A 20306-nucleotide genomic window follows, 5' to 3' on the forward strand; every position below is an offset into this window, starting at 1 on the left:
ACTAGGAGACCTTACTTTTGGGATTACCCTCATATGTTTAATACTGCCTGTTGGTCCTATTTGGTATGCATCCCATACATCTTGAGCAATATTCTAGAACTGGTCGCACAAGTGATTTGTAAGCAATCTCTTTTGTACACTTATCATACTTCCCCAGTTTTCTTCCAGTAAACTGAAGTCTACCTCATGCTTTAGCCATGTCTGAGCCTATGTGATCATTCCATTTCATACCCATACAAAGTGTTATACCCAGCTGTTAATGAGTTGGCTGATTCCAAAAGGGACTCATTGATATTATAGTCATAAGATACTAGGTTTTTTCATTTTGTGAAGTGCACAAATTTACATTTTTGAACATTTAAAACAAGTTGCCATTCTTTGCAACACTTTGGAATATTATTAAAATGAGACTGTATATTTACACAGCTTCTTTCAGACAGTACTACGTAATAGATAACTGCATCATCTACAAAAGTCTGACATTACTATGAATACTATCTTCAAGGTCATTAATATACAACATGAACAGCATGAGTCCAACACACTTCCCTGGGGTATACCTGAAGTTACTACTTCATCTGATGATGACTCTCCATCAGAGATAACATGCTGCATCCCTCCTATCAAAAAGTCCTCAATTCAGTCACAAATGTAATTTGATACCCCATTCATTGGCATAAAACATTCCTAGCTTATCACACGTCCCTGATGTCATGTCAGTTTCTTCAAACTTCATAGCCAACCTGACAGCAGCATACAGGTCTTTCAGGGTAGCTGTGTGAACTGTTCTAGGAATTTTGGGTGACAGGCCCCTCAGGAAGGTGTCTAATGTCTTATGTTTGGCTTCTAGGAGTATAATCCTATTTGTGTCATCAATGTCCCCCTCCCAACTCAAACATTTGCACATTAATGTTGCAAATTCTATTTGCAAAACATGCTGCTGTCTCACTGTCTCTTCATAACACTACTTAACTGTTCACAGAAAACCCTCATGCTATTTTGTTTCTTATATCAATTCAGGAAGTCTTGTTTCAGCTGATCAAATGCCTGTGCATTTCTCAATCCCTCCCCACATCTGGCAAACATGTTCATCTCCCCTAACAGCTGTAATTTTGTTTACTGCAATAAATGGTCTTCTGACCATCTTCCAATGTTTGCTGACCATTTCAGGTCACACAAGAAATACAATATATCCTCAGCTGGCTTGCCAGGAAAGGGAGTGATTAAATTGGGAGTGATTTGCTGGGATGTGATTTGCTAAATGGTGATTGAATCTTCTGACATCAATTGAAGTGATCTGGGGTGATGCGCCAGTAATGTGCACTGTTAGGTTGCAATGGAGGATTGTGGTGAGAGTGAGGCCTTTATTATCTCAGGGAAACAAATATTAAAATATTTTCTTAACATCTGTGCTACAACACTTATAATAGCATTGCAGCATGAGGGGTGTGTCCACTTTAGCATACTGAGCCCATGGCTCGTGGCATGCTGCAGAAGCCAGGTGGCAGCACAGTAGCCAGTTGTGACGCTATGCCCAGGGATGCTGACACCCAAAGAAGCCACTCAGCACCAAAGTCATGACTATATACTTATATGGATATTGTGTCTGTCTGTTCTTTCGGACATGTCTGAAAGAACAAATACCATATATATATATATATATATATATATATATATATATATATATATATATATATATATATATATATATATATATATAAAGTTGCTGTAACTTACCAAACGAGAAAGCGCCGGTATGTTGATAGACACAATAAAAAACTCACAAACACACACACACACAAATTTCAAGCTTTCGCAACCCGAAGTTGCTTCATCAGGAAGGATGGAAGGAGAGGGAAAGACGAAAGGATGTGGGTTTTAAGGGAGAGGGTAAGGAGTCATTCCAATCCCGGGAGCGGAAAGACTTACCTTAGGGGGAAAAAAGGACAGGTATACACTCGCACACACGCACACACACACATATCCATCCGCACATATACAGACACAGGCAGATATGTGGGTTTTATTTCGAGCTCGCGAAATGAGGAGTCGTTGCTATCTCTTTACTGTGTATCATAGCCTTCACTCGCCATAGGTGCTGGGAACGCTCTTCACAATCCGGCACATGCGATTATATGCAATGTCATCAAATTTTTGGCGCAGTAGATAGACGGGGAGCGAAAATCTCATTAAAAAGTGCGCTTTGGAGAGTTGCAGGAACTGCCAGCTATTCCAGTCGCTCAAAAAAAGAGAATATAGTAGATCTATAAGTACTTCCCAAGGCTTCAGTGCAGAGGAAAGTGGCGGAAGAAAGAAAATAATGTTTTTGGATAATATTGCTGAACAGGCGGTCAGGATTGTGACACAATTTTCAAGTGATACATGTGCTTTATTTTACACTGCCGGTATCATAGTAAGCGACAGTGTCCGTTACGCTGCATTTTCACCCCTTTTTGTTTTGTGAAGTTTTCTTCTGGCACCGTGTAGTGTATGCTGTTTATGCAACTACTTCGTTTCCGGTGCTCTAGAGAGATACTAATGTCTTTGTACGCCTAAATTCGTTGAATCATTGGTCGTACTGACAAAAGTTGTCAATACGATCGTTTGCAGACTCGCTAGCTGTGGCTTCGGCGTCGTCCTACTGTTGCAAACGCAGTGCGGTGCTAACAGTCGTCAGCGGGTGAATTGTAAGCGCACGCGCGCGACGCGCGATGCGACGAAGCGGAGCTGTCGGATGGTCTGATAATTTCTAGCGAAGTGGACGCGGTTGGAGGTTTGTGTTCCAAGTTACGATTTCGGAAGTTTTTGATCACCGTTCTTCAATAACGTGGTGTACATCTGCAACAGTTGCATTATTCTGGACACACTGTTGAAATGTTCATTCATTTCAAAATCACGTGATGTAAGTTAGTTTTCGTACACTAAATTAATAAATTACGTTTTTATTTTTGTTTATGGTGTTGTCTACTGAATATTGATTACATTTAGAGAATGTCATGTTATACTTTTTATTAAAAACGAGTAAATAGACTTAACTGGCAACTACACTACTGTCCATTAAAGTAGCTACACCACGAAGATGACGTGCTACAGACGCGAAATTTAACCGACAGGAAGATGATGCTGTGATATGCAAATGATTAGCTTGTCAGAGCATTCGCACAAGGTTGGCGCCGGTGGCGACACCTAGAAGGTGCTGACATGAGGAAAGTTTCCAACCGATTTCTCATACACAAACAGCAGTTGACCGGCGTTGCCTGGTGAAACGTTGTTGCGATGTCTCGTGTAAGGAGGAGAAATGCGTACCATCACATTTCCGACTTTGATAAAGGTCGGATTGTAGCCTATCGCGATTGCGGTTTATCGTATCATGACATTGTTGCTCGCGTTGGTCGAGATCCAATGACTGTTAGCAGAATGTGGAATCGGAAGGTTCAGGAGGGTAATACGGAACGCCGTGCTGGATCCCAACGGCCTCGTATCACTAGCAGTCGAGATGACAGGCGTCTTATCCGCATGGCTGTAACGCATCGTGCATCCACGTCTCGATCCCTGAGTCAACAGATGGGGACGTTTGCAAGACAACAACCATCTGCACGAACAGTTCGACGACGTTTGTAGCAGCATGGACTATCAGCTCAGAGACCATGGCTGCGGTTACCCTTGACGCTGCATCACAGAGAGAAGCACCTGCTATGGTGTACTCAACGACGAACCTGGGTGCACGAATGGCAAAACGTCATTTTTTCGGGTGAATCCAGGTTCTGTTTACAGCATCATGATGGTCGCATCCGTGTTTGGCGACATCGCGGTGAACGCACATTGGAAGCGTGTATTTGTCATCGCCATACTGGCGTAGCACCCGGCGTGATGGTATGGGGTGCCATTGGTTACACGTCTCGGTCACCTCTTGTTTGTAGTGACGACACTTTGAACAGTGGACTTTACATTTCAGATGTGTTACAACCCGTGGCTCTACCCTTCATTCGATCCCTGCGAAACCCTACATTTCAGCAGGATAATGCACGACCGCATGTTGCAGGTCCTGTAAGGGCCTTTCTGGATACAGAAAATGTTCGGCTGCTGCCCTGGCCAGCACATTGTCCAGATCTCTCACCAACTGAAAACGTCTGGCCAATGGTGGCCGAGCAACTGGCTCGTCACAATACGCCAGTCACTACTCTTAATGAACTGTGGTATCGTGTTGAAGCTGCACGGGCAGCTGTGCCTGTACACGCCATCCAAGCTCTGTTTGACTCAATGCCCACGCGTATCAAGGCCATTATTATGGCCAGAGGTAGTTGTTCTGGGTACTGATTTCTCAGGATCTATGCACCCAAATTGCGTGAAAATGTAATCACATGTCAGTTGTAGTATGATATATTTGTCCAATGAATACCCGTTTATCATCTGCATTTCTTCTTGGTGTTGAAATTTTAATGGCCAGTAGCGTTTATAAAAATTTCACTGTTTTACATGTTTGTGCCACTGTTAGTAATTTGTTCTGTTCCGACATATCAATCAATGTAAGCCTGTTATTATTGCTGTATCCGGTGAGAAAAAACGTTCTGATCATTGTTGTAACTCCGGCAGTACTAATTCATTGTTGTTGCTGTTGAAGTGTAAGGTTTATTTCGTGTGAGATGAGACAGATGAGGGATTGAAAACGATGTCTCCTGTACCGGAGCGTGCTGGTTGGTCTCCAAGTAAACTAAGGCAGTAAAACACCGTGAAGAATGTTGTACGTATGCAGAAATAGCAAAGAGGTTGGATAGAGGCGCCACAGAGTCGGACGTGAGCAAAATTTGCAATCGGTATAAAGAAACTAAGTCAATCAAAACTACTCCAAGAACCGGCAGAAAACCAAGACTGTCGTAGAATCTTCTGCCTTTCTCTGCAAGATCGTCGGCGTTCTGCAAAACACATAAATGGCATCTTGAAGACTTCAGGGGTTGAAGTTTCTGATCGGATCGTCAGACAGCAACTTTGCGCATATGATTTGCAAGCGAGGACTCCAAGTTAGAAGCCTCATGTGAACAAACTGCAGAGGCAGAAACGTTTGCAATGGGCATTAGCTCACGGGGAATGGACGCAAGGAGACTCGGCTAGAGTCATTTGGAGTGACGAAACTAAGATCAGCATCTTTGGAAGTGGTGGATTTGGCTCTGAGCACTATGGGACTTAACTTCTAAGGTCATCAGTCCCCTAGAACTTAGAACTACTTAAACCGACGTCACACACATCCATGCCCGAGGCAGGATTCGAACCTGCGACCATAGAGGTCGCGCGGTTCCAGACTGTAGCGCCTAGAACCGCTCGGCCACCCAGGCCGGCGGTGGATTTAAGTTCGTTCGTCGTCGACTAGGTGAAGACTGATTACCTTACTGCACTACTGCCACTACGAAGCATCCCATCAGTGTCATGGCGTGGCGCTGCATGGCAAGTCATGGCATTGGATATCTGGTAGTGTTACAGAGTTGCTATAATACTCCTTGTTGAAACTGCTGCCCTCTATCCGCGGTTTGTTTGAAGGTAACAACAATCAGTGCATCTTTAAGCAAGACAGTGCACCATGTCATATCGCGAAAATCAATAAGAAATAGTTCGATGACCTCAAATTAGCGTGCTGCTTCTCCCTGACAATAATCCCGACCTCAACCCAACTGAGAACTTGTGGTCAAGGCTTAAATTCATGATTTCACGACCGAATTCCAAGAACAAGATGGAGATCCTGGAGGCCATCGTCAGTTCGTGGTTCAGATTGATCAAACTAGAAGATATTCGACATCTCGTGGACTCGATGTCGCACAGAGTAGAGGCAGTGATTAAATCAAAAGAATATCCCACAAAATACTAAGAAATATTGCAGTAACTTTTGCGCCAAGTAATTCGCAACTTTCTGAAATTGTTGGGTTGTGAGTATTTTGTTTCATTTTTGAAGTATTTAATTAAATTTCTGTATTTCAACTTTAATTTGTAAATAGAGAACATTAAGGCATGTTTTCTGAAAATTGGTAGTGAATTATATTGTATATTTCAACTAAAATAAACTCCTGAATCCAATATTCAATGAATCTCTACAAAGTGTCTAGAATTAATGGCACCACTGTATATCTACACCCTGCGGACCGCTGCGAAGTACATGCAGAGGATATGTCCCATTATACCAGTTATCAGGAGTTTTTTCCGTTCCGCTTGAAAATTTTTTGCAGGGCAGGTTTTTCTGCGTGCTCCAAATATCATGCAACCATACACAGGACGATCAACGAAGGTACTAAATTCATATGAAAATATTTTTAATTATTAACTATCATGAGCATGCAGGTAGTACACACGTTAAAGTGCACACGTTTGTGTATCTCCACAGTCGAGATATTGGCTTATATGTGTACAGCTGGGTCGTGCGCATCGCGCCCTGTTCTGTCCAGGCGCAACGCAAACCACGCTGTCGTCACACCCGCTGTATAAACATAAACAATTCAAGACATCGCAACGGAACGAGGTTTTGGCAAAATGGTAGCACGGAAAGAGGTGCGTATTTTGTTGTATGATTAATACTCGAAACTTTATCCGTCGAGGTATGGAGGTAATTTTAGTTTTTGTCGCTGGAAAAATATATTTTTTTAACAGTTTTTAATATTTCGTCAGAGAAGAGCACTGTGACATTAGACGCGTTGATATTTACGATATTCCATGTGGGATACTTAGCTTTAATCGAAACCTATGTGTTAAGTCACAAGATGTCATCGATAAGTAAATACCCATATTAATCATTTAAGTTTGCATCGAGATCTTTCGTTTATTTTCAACTTTTACAATGTTGTACAGCCACAGGTAATGGTTTGTAATGGCTCTAAGCACTATGGGACTTAACATGTGAGGTCATCAGTCCCCTAGACTTAGAACTACTTAAACCTAACCAACCTAAGGACATCACACACAGCCATGCCCGAGGCAGGAGTCGAACCTGCGACCGTAGCAGCAGGGCGGTTCCGGACTGAATCGCCTAGAACCGCTCGGCCACAGTGGCCGGCTAATGGCTTGTCCTTCCAGCAAGACTGCTGAAATGGTCTTATATGGAGACATCTCACACAGTGTCTGAATTTTGTTTTTTGTTGTGACGCTAAGCACAATATGTAATTAGCTGCCAGCACCTTCAGAATTCACACGTCCTGTAGAACAACGCAGTCTAGTATATAAGCATTCGTACTGGTCAAAGACTGTAAGTAGTTATGTAGGTCTATAACTAGCTTTTACATGTTCACTTCAACTCTAATGGTACGATGGTAGAGACGACACTAGATTACCAAAATATCGAAGATATTTTTAATTAACCTGCATGTCCAAGACAGGTAGTAATTAAAGCAGTTCCATTTGAAATTAGTGGCTCCTTTGATCGGAATGTGTATGGTTGCATGGAATCTGGAGTCAACAGAAAAAAGCTCACGTGCACAAAATACAACGAAAAAAAGTGCTAATAACTGATACAAAAGGATATGCCCTCTGCCAGGCACTTCACAGTGCCTTTCAGGCTATAAATGTACAAGTCCCACCCTTAGATTGTAAGAAAAATATTTTGGAGAGTCTGGGCTGTGTGTCACAGGTAAAACCACTATCACAAAGTAAGCACGTGCCACCCTTGGTCTGCAAGTGAAAATACTTTGGAGGGTTTGAATTATGTATCCTAGGTTAAAACCACTACCACAAAATGAGCAAATTCCACCGCTAGATTGTAAGTTAGTGTTTCAGAGGGTCTGTGTTATTTGTCCTAGGATAAAACCACTACAACGAAGTGCGCACGTTCCACCCTTAGATTGTAAGTCAAAATAATTGGAGGGCCAGGGTAATGTGACCTGCGTGAAAACCTCTATCACAAAATGAGCCAGCTCCATAATTAGATTGTAAGTCAAAAGTATTTTAGATGGTGTGGGTTATGTATTCGAGGTTAAAATGATACCAAAAGCGCGAAAATTCCATCCTTTGATTGTGAGTTAATATTTTTGCAGGCTCTGTGTTAAGTTTTCTAGGGGATCACTTGTCCATACATTAAAATCACTACATGTCTCTTAAAACATACGATCAGTGTGAACTCGTTGCCAAATAGATAAATATGGCCAAATGTCCTTACTCAGACGCGCCACTGAAATATCCTAACTTAGATGCTTGCACAAGAAGGAGTAGCATGGAAAGCTGCATAAAACCAGTCTTCAGACTGAAGACCACAACAATAACAACAACATCTTTACTCTAAAAAAAAGTGTATACATGTAAATAAATACACTAGTCGCAAATGCAAATAACTGAAAGCCGTCATCCTACTGACTTCTGCTCCAGTGAACTGGAGTGCAATATCCATCATGACTGTTCTGATTTAAGGGCAAGAGCAAATCATTCGCCAACCAATGAGAGAAGTCAATGAAAACAAGTCAAGCAGGCGGAGCACTACGAGGTAGGCTGAAACAACCGGTTTTCGATTATATCTTTTTTTTTTTTTAACTTCACTTTAGCCTGACTGTCAAAACCGCTCAAAACAACCGGTTTTTGAAATAACCGACTTCTGGTTTTTCCCTGTTGTTATCTGTAATAAACGCAGAAAAGGATATACAGATTGAAAAATTTTGACTTCTCAGTTTCAAGATACACAGAATCAGAATATTAAATTAAATAGACAAATAAAAGAAAACTCAGTCCGTCCGTCATTCGCTAGTTTTCTCAAAACTGACAAGTGGTTGAATAGTACAAAAAATCAACAGTATTCTCCTATTGATTCAAATTTTTTAAAACTCTGATCAGACATCACATTGTTATCGAGATTATTACACTATTTTAGTGTTACGAATAGTTGTTAGTATTGGGTCGAAACTGAGGTTGAAGAACTCTGTTTTTTGTGTTCATTTGTGTCTTTTACAAGGGTTACAAGCAGATGAAGGTATATTACGTAGACACTACTTTCTATTTTTATGATAAACTATGAATGAATTGTTAAGTTTTCTCCTCATGTGGTGTCGTAACTTTGTTGTGACACCTCCCATTTTTAATAATAAAAAAAAGTTCAAATGTGTGTGAAATCTTATCGGACTTAACTGCTAAGGTCATCAGTCCCTAATCTTACACACTACTTAACCTAAATTATCCTAAGGACAAACACACACACCCATGACCGAGGGAGGACTCGAACCTCCGCCGGGACCAGCCGCACAGTCCATGGCTCCAGCGCCTTTTTTAACCTTTTAAAGCAAATTGAACATTGTGCTTCACTGATAACACACATCGTAAAATATTTCTAGACTAGGGTTGGTGCCATTCTGAAGTAGAGCGGATGTTTACCGAGCGAGGTGGCGCTGTGGTTAGCACACTGCAGTCGCATTCGGGAGGACGACGGTTCAGTCCCGCGTCCACCCATCCTGGTTTAGGTTTTCCGTGATTTCCCTAAATCACTCGAGGCAAATGCCGGGATGGTTCCTTTGAAAGGGCACGGCCGACTTCCTTCCCCGTCCTCTAATCCGGCGAGGCCGATGACCTCGCTGTTTGGTCTCTTCCCCTAAACAATCTAATCCAACGGATGTTCGGCGATGACAGTGAAAAACTACCATGTAGACCAGAAGGGGCAAGTCTTGCTCATTGCATGTACATGCATACCATCTAATAGGCCACGGCACACGGTAAGATACATTATTGTCCCAGCAATGCTCTACCAATTCTTTTGCCAAGTGTTTGTTGCTCTTTTCTGTCGGCATTGTTATTAAAATAGCACTGAATGCTTTCCTCATTTCCTATTACCATGCAATATTTCACAACAATGCAAATTTTTTGAATAAAAGTTACTCGTTCTCTAAAAGAAGTTATTTAAAATCCAGTTTTAGCACTGCTGCTGTGGTTAATTGATATTTTGGTTATTTTAATTGGTTATTAGTGAAAAATAAATAAACCTGTTATAACTGAAGCCAAGTCAGTACCGAAAAATATCGGTTATTTACAACTAAAATACCAGTACCAGTTTTAACTGGTCGGTTTTTTGCCATACCTACTTGGAGGTACACCCCAAGCGACTTATACCCACAGACAGACTGGGAAAGACATCCCCAAAGATCTGCTGCTGCGCGTTGTGTCGATGCTGTTGCACAGCTACAGATCTGCCACTGAAAAGTTGCATTACACGAGTGCTGTTTTACAGGTGCTCTGACAGGCCCTACTGTCACACAGCACATCGCCGGCCGTGTGGTTGAGCGGTTCTAGGCGCTTCAGTCCGGAAGCACGCTGCTGCTACGGTCGCAGGTTCGAATCCTGCCTCGGGCATGGATGTGTGTGATGTCCTTAGGTTGGTTAGGTTTAAGTAGTTCTAAGTTCTAGGGGACTGATGACCTCAGAAGTTAAGTCCCATAGTGGTTAGAGCCACTTCTACTTCTACATGGATACTCTGCAAATCATATTTAAGTGCCTGGCAGAGGGTTCATCGAACCACCTTCACAATTCTCCATTGTTCCAATCTCGTATAGCGCGCGGAAAGAATGAACACCTATATCTTTCACCGTACGAGCTCCGATTTCCCTTATTTTATCACGGTGATCGTTCCTCCCTATGTAGGTCGGTGTCAACAAAATATTTTCGCATTCGGAGGAGAAAGTTGTGTGGTATCACAAGGTTTAGGCCTGTCCCACCCCTCATTAAATCGACCAAGACGTATACGAATAATTGTAAGAACAGTTATTATTATCTATGTTCTTTAAGTTTGTTTTTGGGTTTTCAGAAATACTGTGGAAAGAAAGTTTATTTATGTTGCAGATAACGTGGAAGACGTTGCCCAACGACCACCACGAAAGTTCGACGTAGCGGTTAAGTGGGCAAGGAATAAAACGAATGCTGCAAACTACCGCGAGCCATGGAAGAGCCTGGGCCGCGAGGGCATGGAGCTTCCTAGGTCGTTGTTGGTCAACGTCAAAGGAAGAGATATTCTGCTTTCTCTTTGTAAACAGATTGATCGAGTCTTGAAAGGCTCATGTAAAACGTATAGGCGGGTGACACATTAGGTGGACCCGATGCCTGTAATACTTCCACAATTATTAAAAAGATGTTAAACGGCAAAACCAATAGTTCATCATTTATGTAGATAAAAAGTAGTAAAGATACGTGAAAGGAAGAGTTGCTGCGTCAGAACGACAAGTGATACATCGCTCAGCAACGAAGAAGGACGTAAACAGCGGGCGTTACGTGGTGAAAACAAATCAACTGATAAAATAGTAAGTCTGTAATTAAGCATAAAGCCACGTAACACTGCAGTTGGTGATTGGAATTTCGTGAGAAGATTCCGTCGCAACGAAAAACACTTTCTTTTAATGATTTCCAGCCCAAATCCTGTATCATTTCTGTGACACTCTCTCCCATTTGAACACAGCACATGTGGCCACAGCCGTCTCACTGCAATTCCCCTTAAGAATACGTAAATTCTGATCATGACCGCAAATGGGACTTGGCACGACATTATGAAAGCTGTACGTGAGAGACAGAAGGAATGTTTCAAACGCCAGAAGAAACACTCTGGCAGTTTGAGCCTCGAATCGGGCAGTGATGAGGTTACAGTGCTGCGGCAGACAGGCAATGTTGGAAAGACGCCCATTCGGGCACGTCCCGTTCACAGGCTGACCAGTCGGCCAATACCCCCTGCCGAGCTAGTCTCCCCTGACACATTCGATTTCACCGCAGTCCCCAGGGTCCCAGTGCGTCGGCTCCACTGGCGCACCGCGACCTGCTATAGTCCCGACCTCTACCTGCAACCCCACACTCCGTCCTTTTCCTTTCTGTTTTGGCACGGTGAAAACTGCCACGCGACTGGACATAGGGTCTGCCACGGAGTTGCAGTGTGTCCACTCACAGTCAGATGAATCAGCGAGCCGCTCTGCAGAGGGGGTGTCGGGGGAGGGCGGGGCTTGGCCGACTCGTCGGCCTGTGAATGGCTGGCTTCAGCCGTGCTCACCCGAGGAGGGCGGGCAGGCGCTTGACGGCGAGGGCCCCGCCGGCGCCGCCGCCGCTGCTGAGCCGGAGCCCCACCTCGAGTGGGCCGAAGGCGCCGCAGCAGGCGAGCATGAACCGGCGGCGCGAGGCGGGCCCGCTCAGCAGCAGGTCGTCGTGGTGCAGCAGCTGGGCCTGCTCCGCCGGCAGCGAAGACAGCGCGCGCAGCGCCGTGCGCCACCGCCCCAGCCTGCGAAAAACCAACTCACCTGCACCCGAGGTGCCATTTTCGCTTTCCGATATTTCCGACAATCTCCCTATCGGAGCCCACAAGAAAAACGTGCCTCGCAACGAACTTGTGACGTCACTAGTCAGTTTGGCCGCCATACTTCTTGAACACTCGGCTCCATGCAGGGCCCACAGGAATCAATATGTCAGTGAAAAGGTACCCACTGAAGGTCTTAATTCTGTCGTGCGATCCTCGCCAGAGAAGACTGCTTGACACTCGTTAATTAAAACTTCCGGGCTGAATTGCCATGGTCCATATACGAGGGCTGTCCAGAAAGTAAGTTACGATTGATCGCGAAAAGAAAATCACAGTGAAAATCAGAAATGTTTCATTTGTAACAGTTAGCTACACCTTTCAGCTACTTCTCTACGTAGTCGCCGTTCTGACTCAGACATTCGTCGTAGCGTTGTACCAACTTTCCAATACCCTCATCATAGAAGGCAGCCGCCAGTGCTTTCCGCCAATTCTCTACGCTGGCCTAAAGCTCGTTGTCTGTGCCAAAATGTTGTCTTCATAGTGAGCGGTTCGTTTGAGCAGAGATGAAACTCAGTGGGAGACAATTACGGGCTGTATTGTGGGTAACCAAACATTTCCAATTGAAACGATCCAGGAACATCTTCATTGCCCCTGCAGAATGAGGCTGAGAATTGTCTTGAAGAAGAAACCGTACGACAGTTATGTAATGTTGGTTGCATAGCTTCAGGGGAAAATTCTCACCAGGCCCTCGTACTTGGCGGGATACACTATTTTCTATAACATCTTTACGCGCTCACTAAGAGCTCAGGAATGAAAAGAGCGACATAATTCCACCTAGAGTCATACTAGAGATACTGCCCAACACATCTTTGCAAAGCTTTATCGGATTTTCATAGTCGTTTCCATTTCGCGACCGATCGTAAGTAACTTACTTTCTGGACAGGCCTCGTATAAAACTGTTTCTCCTTCCTGACGTTTCGTTGCCTACTGCGGGCAGCATCTTCTGAGGTGAGTCGGCGACTGGCTGCTAGGCGCTGGAGGTCCCGCTTATATAGAGCGCTTAGATGGCGCCACCACTCATCACGTGCTTTCGACTTTAAAACTCTCTCTGGCTAGTGCCATCTCTCTCGATTATAGGTAATCGATAGTCACTTCGTCGGTACAGAGTCGACCCCCATATCTTGTCTAGTTTTAATCCTTCTTCATTTTTATTAAAACTATTTTCGTGCTTGTAGATCTCTATAGCTTCTCTATACATGCGAGTATAATAATGTGAGGTCCTAGCTATCACGCTTGTCTCACTAAATTTTATTTCGTGATCACCGTCTTTGAAAACGTGTTCCGATACAGCTGATTTGTCAATTTGTCCCAATTTACAGTTCCTTTTGTGTTACGTTAGGCGGGTATTAACACTCCTTTTAGTTGTTCCAATATAAACCATGCCACAGCTACACGGAATTTTATACACACCTGGGATAGCTAAGGGGTGTCGTGCGTCTTTCACCGATCTTAAAGTTTCACTAATTTTCTTGTAGATTGGGACAAATTGACAATCGCCGACTCACCTCAGAAGATGTTGCCCGCAGTAGGCAACGAAACGTCAGGAAGGAGAAGCAGTTTTCTATACGGACCACGGCAATTCAGCACGGAAGTTTTAATTAATGACGACGCCGGCCGTGAAAGCTTACATGTTATGACTGCTGACACTCTTAAGACCTGCAGTGTCACGTGCTGTGAAGTACACGCCAAGGCCTGTCTTTCTCGTGGGCCTCTCTCCGCTGTAATCTGATTTAAAGCTGGCTGGGTTGCTCGAACCACCAACACCAATGGAGGTTTTCTGTTCATGGTGTCCTGCAGCACTCATCAGATTCCTAAATGTCATATTTATACCTGGTTATTCAAGAAGTATGCACTCCGTCTTCAGGCCACAAGTGGCCCATCGGGACCATCCGACCACCGTGTCATCCTCAGCTGAGAATGCGGATAGGAAGGGCATGTGGTCAGCACACCGCTCTCGCGGTCGTTATGATGGTTTTCTCTGACCGGTGCCGCTACTATTCGGTAGAGTAGCTCCTCAATTGGCATCACGAGGCTGAGTGCACCCCGAAAAATGGCAACAGCGCATGGCGTCCAGGATGGTCACCCATCCAAGTGACGGCCACGCCCGACAGCGCTTAACTTCGGTGATCTGACGGGAACCGGTGTACCCACTACGGCAAGGCCGTTGCCACATTCAAGAAGTATGAACAAATTTGAATTGTTTAACACAGACAAACTAAACTGAGATGGCAAATGACGTGGCATAGCAATATGCACATGTACAGATGGCGGTATTATCTTGTACACAAGGTACAAAAGGGCAGTGCAATGACGGAGCTGTCATTTGTACCCAGGTGATTCATGTGGAAAGGTTTCCGACGTGATTTTGGCCACATGATTGGAATTAACAGACTTTGAGCGTGGAATGATAGTTGGAGCTAGGCACATGGGACGATTCATTTCGAAAATCGTTAGGGAAATCTATATGCCGAGATCCACAGTGTCAAGAATGTGCCGAGGCATTACCTCTCAACACGGACAACGCAGTGGCTGACGGCCTTCACTTAACGATCGAGAGCAGCAGCGTTTATATAGAACTGTCAGTGCTAACAGACATGCAACACTACGTGAAATAACCGCTGAAATCACTGTGGGATGTTCCTCGAACGTATTCGTTAGGAAAGTGCAGCGAAATTTGGCGTTAGTGCACTAGGGCAGCAGACTACTGACGCTAGTGCCTTTGATAGCAGCGTCCCTCTTAGGTTGTGGCCATATTGGTTGGACCCTAGATGACTCGAAAACTGTGGCCTGGTCAGATTAGTCCAGATTTAAGTTGGCAAGTGTTGATTGCAAGGTTCGAGTATAGCGCAGATCACACAAAGCCCTGAACCCAACTTGTCAATAAACCACTGTGCAAGCTGGTGGTGGTTCTATACGGTATGGGCAGTGTTTACAAGCAAAGACTGGGTCCTCTGATCCAAGTGAACTGATCATTGACAGACAATGGTTATGTTCGTTTACTTAGAGACAATTGGCAGCCATTCACAGACTTCATGTTTCCAAATAACGATGTCATGTGACCGGGCCACAATTGTCCGTGATTCGTTTGAACATACAGGACAATTAGAGCGAATAACTTAGGCACCCAGATTGCCAAACATTTATGGGGCGTAATCGAGAGGTGAGTTCGTACACAAAATCCTGCACTAATGGCAACATTTCGCAATTATGGACGGTTGCATGGCTGAATATTTCTGCAGGGGACTTCCAAGGACATGTTGTGCGCTGCCACGTCGAGCTGATGCACTACGCCGCACAAAAGGAGGTCCGACACGATATTAGGAGGTATCCTATGACTTTTGTCATTTCAGTGTATGAAAGAAAGAGATTCAGTGCGCATGTCCCTGGACAGAGGAGGATTCAAATTTTTGACACACCTATTTATGGTCTCCACTCATCTCTATTTTTCATTCTACTACCTCTTCCCTCTTTCCCTCCCTCTGGCACTGTCTCCTCTCTCTTCCACCGTCGCTGTCTTTCTACTATCCTGTTTCAGCACAAAAAACCGCAAATATGTTTTCATAGCAGCAGTTTTGTTGAGGAAGGCGGATTGAGGACAGAGGCAGATGGTTCCCCATTTTTCTGTCAGAGTGTTTTAAACAGAAACATGTTTGCCTTTTCTGTGCTCAGAAAAGGAGCATTTTCCGTTGGTACCCTTCTTTTCCCTGCTTCAACAGGGTGTGCAGGTTATATACACTATTGGCCATTAAAATTGCTACACCACGAAGATGACGTGCTACAGACGCGAAATTTAACCGACAGGAAGATGATGTTGTGATATGCAAACGATTAGCTTTTCAGAGCAATCACACAAGCTTGGCGCCGGTGGTCACACCCACAACGTGCTGACACGAGGAAAGTTTCCAACTGATTCCTCATACACAAACAGCAGTTGACAGGCGTTGCCTGGTGAAACATTGTTGTGATGCCTCGTGTAAGGAGGAGAAATGCGTATCATCACTTTTCCGACTTTGATAAAGGTCGGATTGTAGCCTATCGCGATTGCGGTTTATCGTATCGCGACATTGCTGCTCGCGTTGGTCGAGATCCAATGACTGTAGCAGAATATGGAATCGGAGGGTTCAGGAGGGTAATACGGAACTCCGTGCTGGACCCCAATGGCCTCGTATCACTAGCAGTCGTATGACAGGCATCTTATCCGCATGGCTGTAACGGACCGTGCAGCCACGTCTCGATCCCTGAGATGGGGACGTTTGCAAGACAACAACCATCTGTACGAAGAATTCGACGACGTTTGCAGCAGCGTGGACTATCAGCTCGGAGACTATGGCTGCGGTTACCCTTGACGCTGCATCACAGAGAGAAGCACCTGCTATGGTGTACTCAACGACGAACCTGGGTGCACGAATGGCAAAATGTCATTTTTTCGGGTGAATCCAGGTTCTGTGTACAGCATCATGATGGTCGCATCCGTGTTTGGCGACATCGCGGTGAACGCACATTGGAAGCGTGTATTTGTCATCGCGATACTGGCGTAGCACCCGGCGTGATGGTATGGGGTGCCATTGGTTACACGTCTCGGTCACCTCTTGTTCGCAGTGACGGCACTTTGAACAGTGGACGTTACATTTCAGATGTGTTACGACCCGTGGCTCTACCCTCCATTCGATCCCTGTGAAACCCTACATTTCAGCAGGATAAAGCACGACCGCATGTTGCAGGTCCTGTAAGGGCCTTTCTGGATACAGAAAATGTTGGACTGCTGCCCTGGCCAGCACATTCTCCAGATCTCTCACCAATTGAAAACGTCTGGTCAATGGTGCCGAGCAACTGGCTCGTCACAATACGCCAGTCACTACTCTTGATGAAATGTGGTATTGTGTTGAAGCTGCATGGGCAGCTGTACCTGTACACGCCATCCAAGCTCTGTTTGACTCAATGCCCAGGCGTATCAAGGCCGTTATTACGACCAGAGGTGGTTGTTCTGGGTACTGATTTCTCAGGATCTATGCACCCAAATTGCGTGAAAATGTAATCACATGTCATTTCTAGTATGATATATTTGTCCAATGAATACCCGTTTATCATCTGCATTTCTTCTTGGTGTAGCAATTTTTTTTTTTTTTTTTTTTTTTGTAAATACCAAGTGATTCAACTACCCCTACCAATTGGTTTTATGCAACCCGCAACACCTTCAAATACCACACGCAAGATTTTCATCTACCATTTGCTACGCCCAAGGTATTAGTCCTACCGAAACAATGGATAGGACCTTGTTGTAGGAAATTTAATGTAGTTAAATTTCGTACTGGGATATATTTTCGCTAGAGGCCGTAGTTTTAGAATTATCAAGAAAAACATACAAAAGTGACCTTCAAACGCGTTTGTGCATAGCATGTGAGAGAATATGAAAATCTTTCATGTGGTTTTTTGAAGGCATTGCGGGTTACATAAAATCGATCAGCAGGTGCAGCTGAAGTACTCTGCATGCTTCGACGGATTTATACATTGTGACAAATACAGTATATAACTGTTATAAGAGTAGATATTTCTATTAGTGACGGACGATGGTGTACTGAGCAACATTACCTTAGTTTTTATATAATTTGCAGACTAACAGCTATAGCTAATACAAATCCGGTGTTTTTAGGTTTAGTATCTCAAACTACATGTGGTAAGAGTAAGCCATTAATGATAATTTTCCCCTGGGCAGCGGGTCAGGTACTGAAGAGTGGATGCATGGACGCAGAACGATTAGTCCATACTGACAGGCGTAGTACACGTTGTGGTGTACTAACGACCATCCAGACAACATCAGTTTGTGTCGTGTTTGTGGGAAGTGATGCGAGAACATATTAAGGTACCACATATAAAAATGTCTGCACTTATACTTGTATGCCCTGTATAACCAAAAAATAAGCATGCAGAGAACTTCTGAAGATAGACGTTGACTGTGGATATTGTATCACAGACACAGTCCCTTTGACTGTTCAGAGATGTCACTAAACCCGCCAAAAGATGTAAACAACGATGCATGAGCAGCGCGTGTTAGATGGAGGGGGCCCAACAGCCAGTCAGTTCCAGTCATTCCACCAGGAAGGAGGTACACGGTTCATGTTAGCTGTGGTTTAACCATGCCTAGACGCTCAATACTGCTTTTCGATCGCATCCGCATTGTTACTTTGTGCCAGGAAGGGCTCTCAACAAGGGAAGTGTCCAGGCGTCTCGGAGCGAATCAAAGTGATGTTGTTCGGACGTGGAGGATATACAGAGGGACAGGAACTGTCGATGACATGCCTCACTCAGGCCGCCCATGGGCTACTACTGCAGTGGATGACCGCTACCTACGGATTATGGCTCGGAGGAACCCTGACAGCAACGTCACCATGTTGAATAATGCTTTTCGTGTTACGACTCAAACTGTGTGCCGTAGGCTGCATAATACGCAACTTCGCTCTCGACGGTCATGGCAAAGTCCATCTTTGCAACCACGGCACCATGCACCGCTGTACAGATGGGCCTAACAACATGCTGAATGGACCGCTCAGGATTGGCAACACATTCTGCTCACCGATGAGTGTCGCATATGCCTTCAACCAGATAATAGTTGGAGAAGTGTTTGGAGACAACCCGGTCATGCTGAACGTCTTAGACACACTGTCCAGCGAGTGCAGCAAGGTGGAGGTTTCCTGCTGTTTTGAGGTGGCATTATGTGGAGACGACGTACGCCGCTGACGGTCATGGAAGGCGCCTTAACTGCTGTACGATAGGTGAATGACATACTCCGACCGATGTGCAACCATATCGGCAGCATATTGGCGAGGCATTCGTCTTCATGGACGACAATTCACGCCCCCATCGTGCACATCTTGTGAATGACTTCCCTCAGGATAACGATATCGCTCGACTATAGTGGCCAGCACGTTCTCCAGACATGAACCCTATCGAACATGCCTGGGATAGACTGAAAAGGGCTTTTTATGGACGGCGTGACGCCCCAACCACTCTGAGGGATCTACGCCGAATCGCCGTTGAGGAGTGGGACAATCTGGACCAACAGGGCCTTGATGAACTTGTGGATAGTATGCCACGACGAATACAGGCATGCATCAATGCAAGAGGACGTGTTACTGAGTGTTAGAGGTACCGGTGTGTACAGCAAGCTGGACCACCACCTCTGAAGGTCTCACTGAATGGTGGTACAACATGCAATGTGTGGTTTTCATGAGCAATAAAAAGGGCGGAAATGATGCTTATGTTGATCTCTATTCCAATTTTCTGTACAGTTTCCGGAACTGTCGGAACCGAGGTGATGCAAAACTATTTTTTGGTGTGTGTAAAAGGGTAATACAAAATCGTTTGCTTTACATTTTTTTCTGGATACTTTGCTCATCGATCGCAACTCAGTGAAAACGCCTACCTTACGATTTATACTTTAAAAGAGTGAAATTTTACAAGTAAGCAATTGCAGTCGTTACAGTATTACACAGTTTTTAGCAGTCGTTTTTTGTTCTTTTCAGGCATGTTATTATCCTTTTTATCTCATTTTTTGTCACTGCAATAGCACTTTGGGCATAATTGTATTGTTGTGAAGTGCCCATTATACAGAGACAGTGCGTCATTAAGTTTTATTGGTGAAAAATGCTGACTAAAAACATAGTTTGTTGACCCCAGAACCCTTTGATGACCGTAGAACCCTTACCATGTATTCACTGCATCAGTTAAAACTGCATTTATGCTGCAGACTTTATATTACGTGCATATTTTACATACATAAGTACGTAACTTTGAACGTCCGTATCTCGGTAACGTATAATGATATCGAAAAAAGTTTGAGGGTTCCACGAGAACATTGTCTTAAGAACATACTATAAAACTTTCGACGATTTGCCAGGAACAGAAATTATGGACGTAACCATACCCACAATTATTGCTATTTGTACCAAAAAATTATGGTTTTTCTGGGTTTTGTGAGAAACCATCCATGAACAAATGTCGCGCGGGATTAGCCGAGCGGTCTGAGGCGCTGCAGTCA

At 44.4% G+C, this 20306-nt stretch overlaps 1 protein-coding gene and 1 pseudogene across 1 annotated transcript in view; both read right to left on the reverse strand.

Annotated features, from left to right (window-relative positions):
* LOC126484051 (serine/threonine-protein kinase/endoribonuclease IRE2-like) overlaps positions 1 to 20306 on the reverse strand; it is a 99921-nt gene that overhangs the window by 52165 nt on the left and 27450 nt on the right. Inside the window, exon 4 of the mRNA XM_050107439.1 lies at positions 11972 to 12196. Coding sequence (XP_049963396.1) covers positions 11972 to 12196 — 225 coding nt within the window. The remainder of the gene's footprint in view (positions 1 to 11971; positions 12197 to 20306) is intronic.
* LOC126428119 (5S ribosomal RNA) lies at positions 14323 to 14440 on the reverse strand (annotated as a pseudogene).

Source organism: Schistocerca serialis, chromosome 1 (assembly GCF_023864345.2).
Source record: "Schistocerca serialis cubense isolate TAMUIC-IGC-003099 chromosome 1, iqSchSeri2.2, whole genome shotgun sequence".
NCBI lineage: Eukaryota > Metazoa > Arthropoda > Insecta > Orthoptera > Acrididae > Schistocerca > Schistocerca serialis.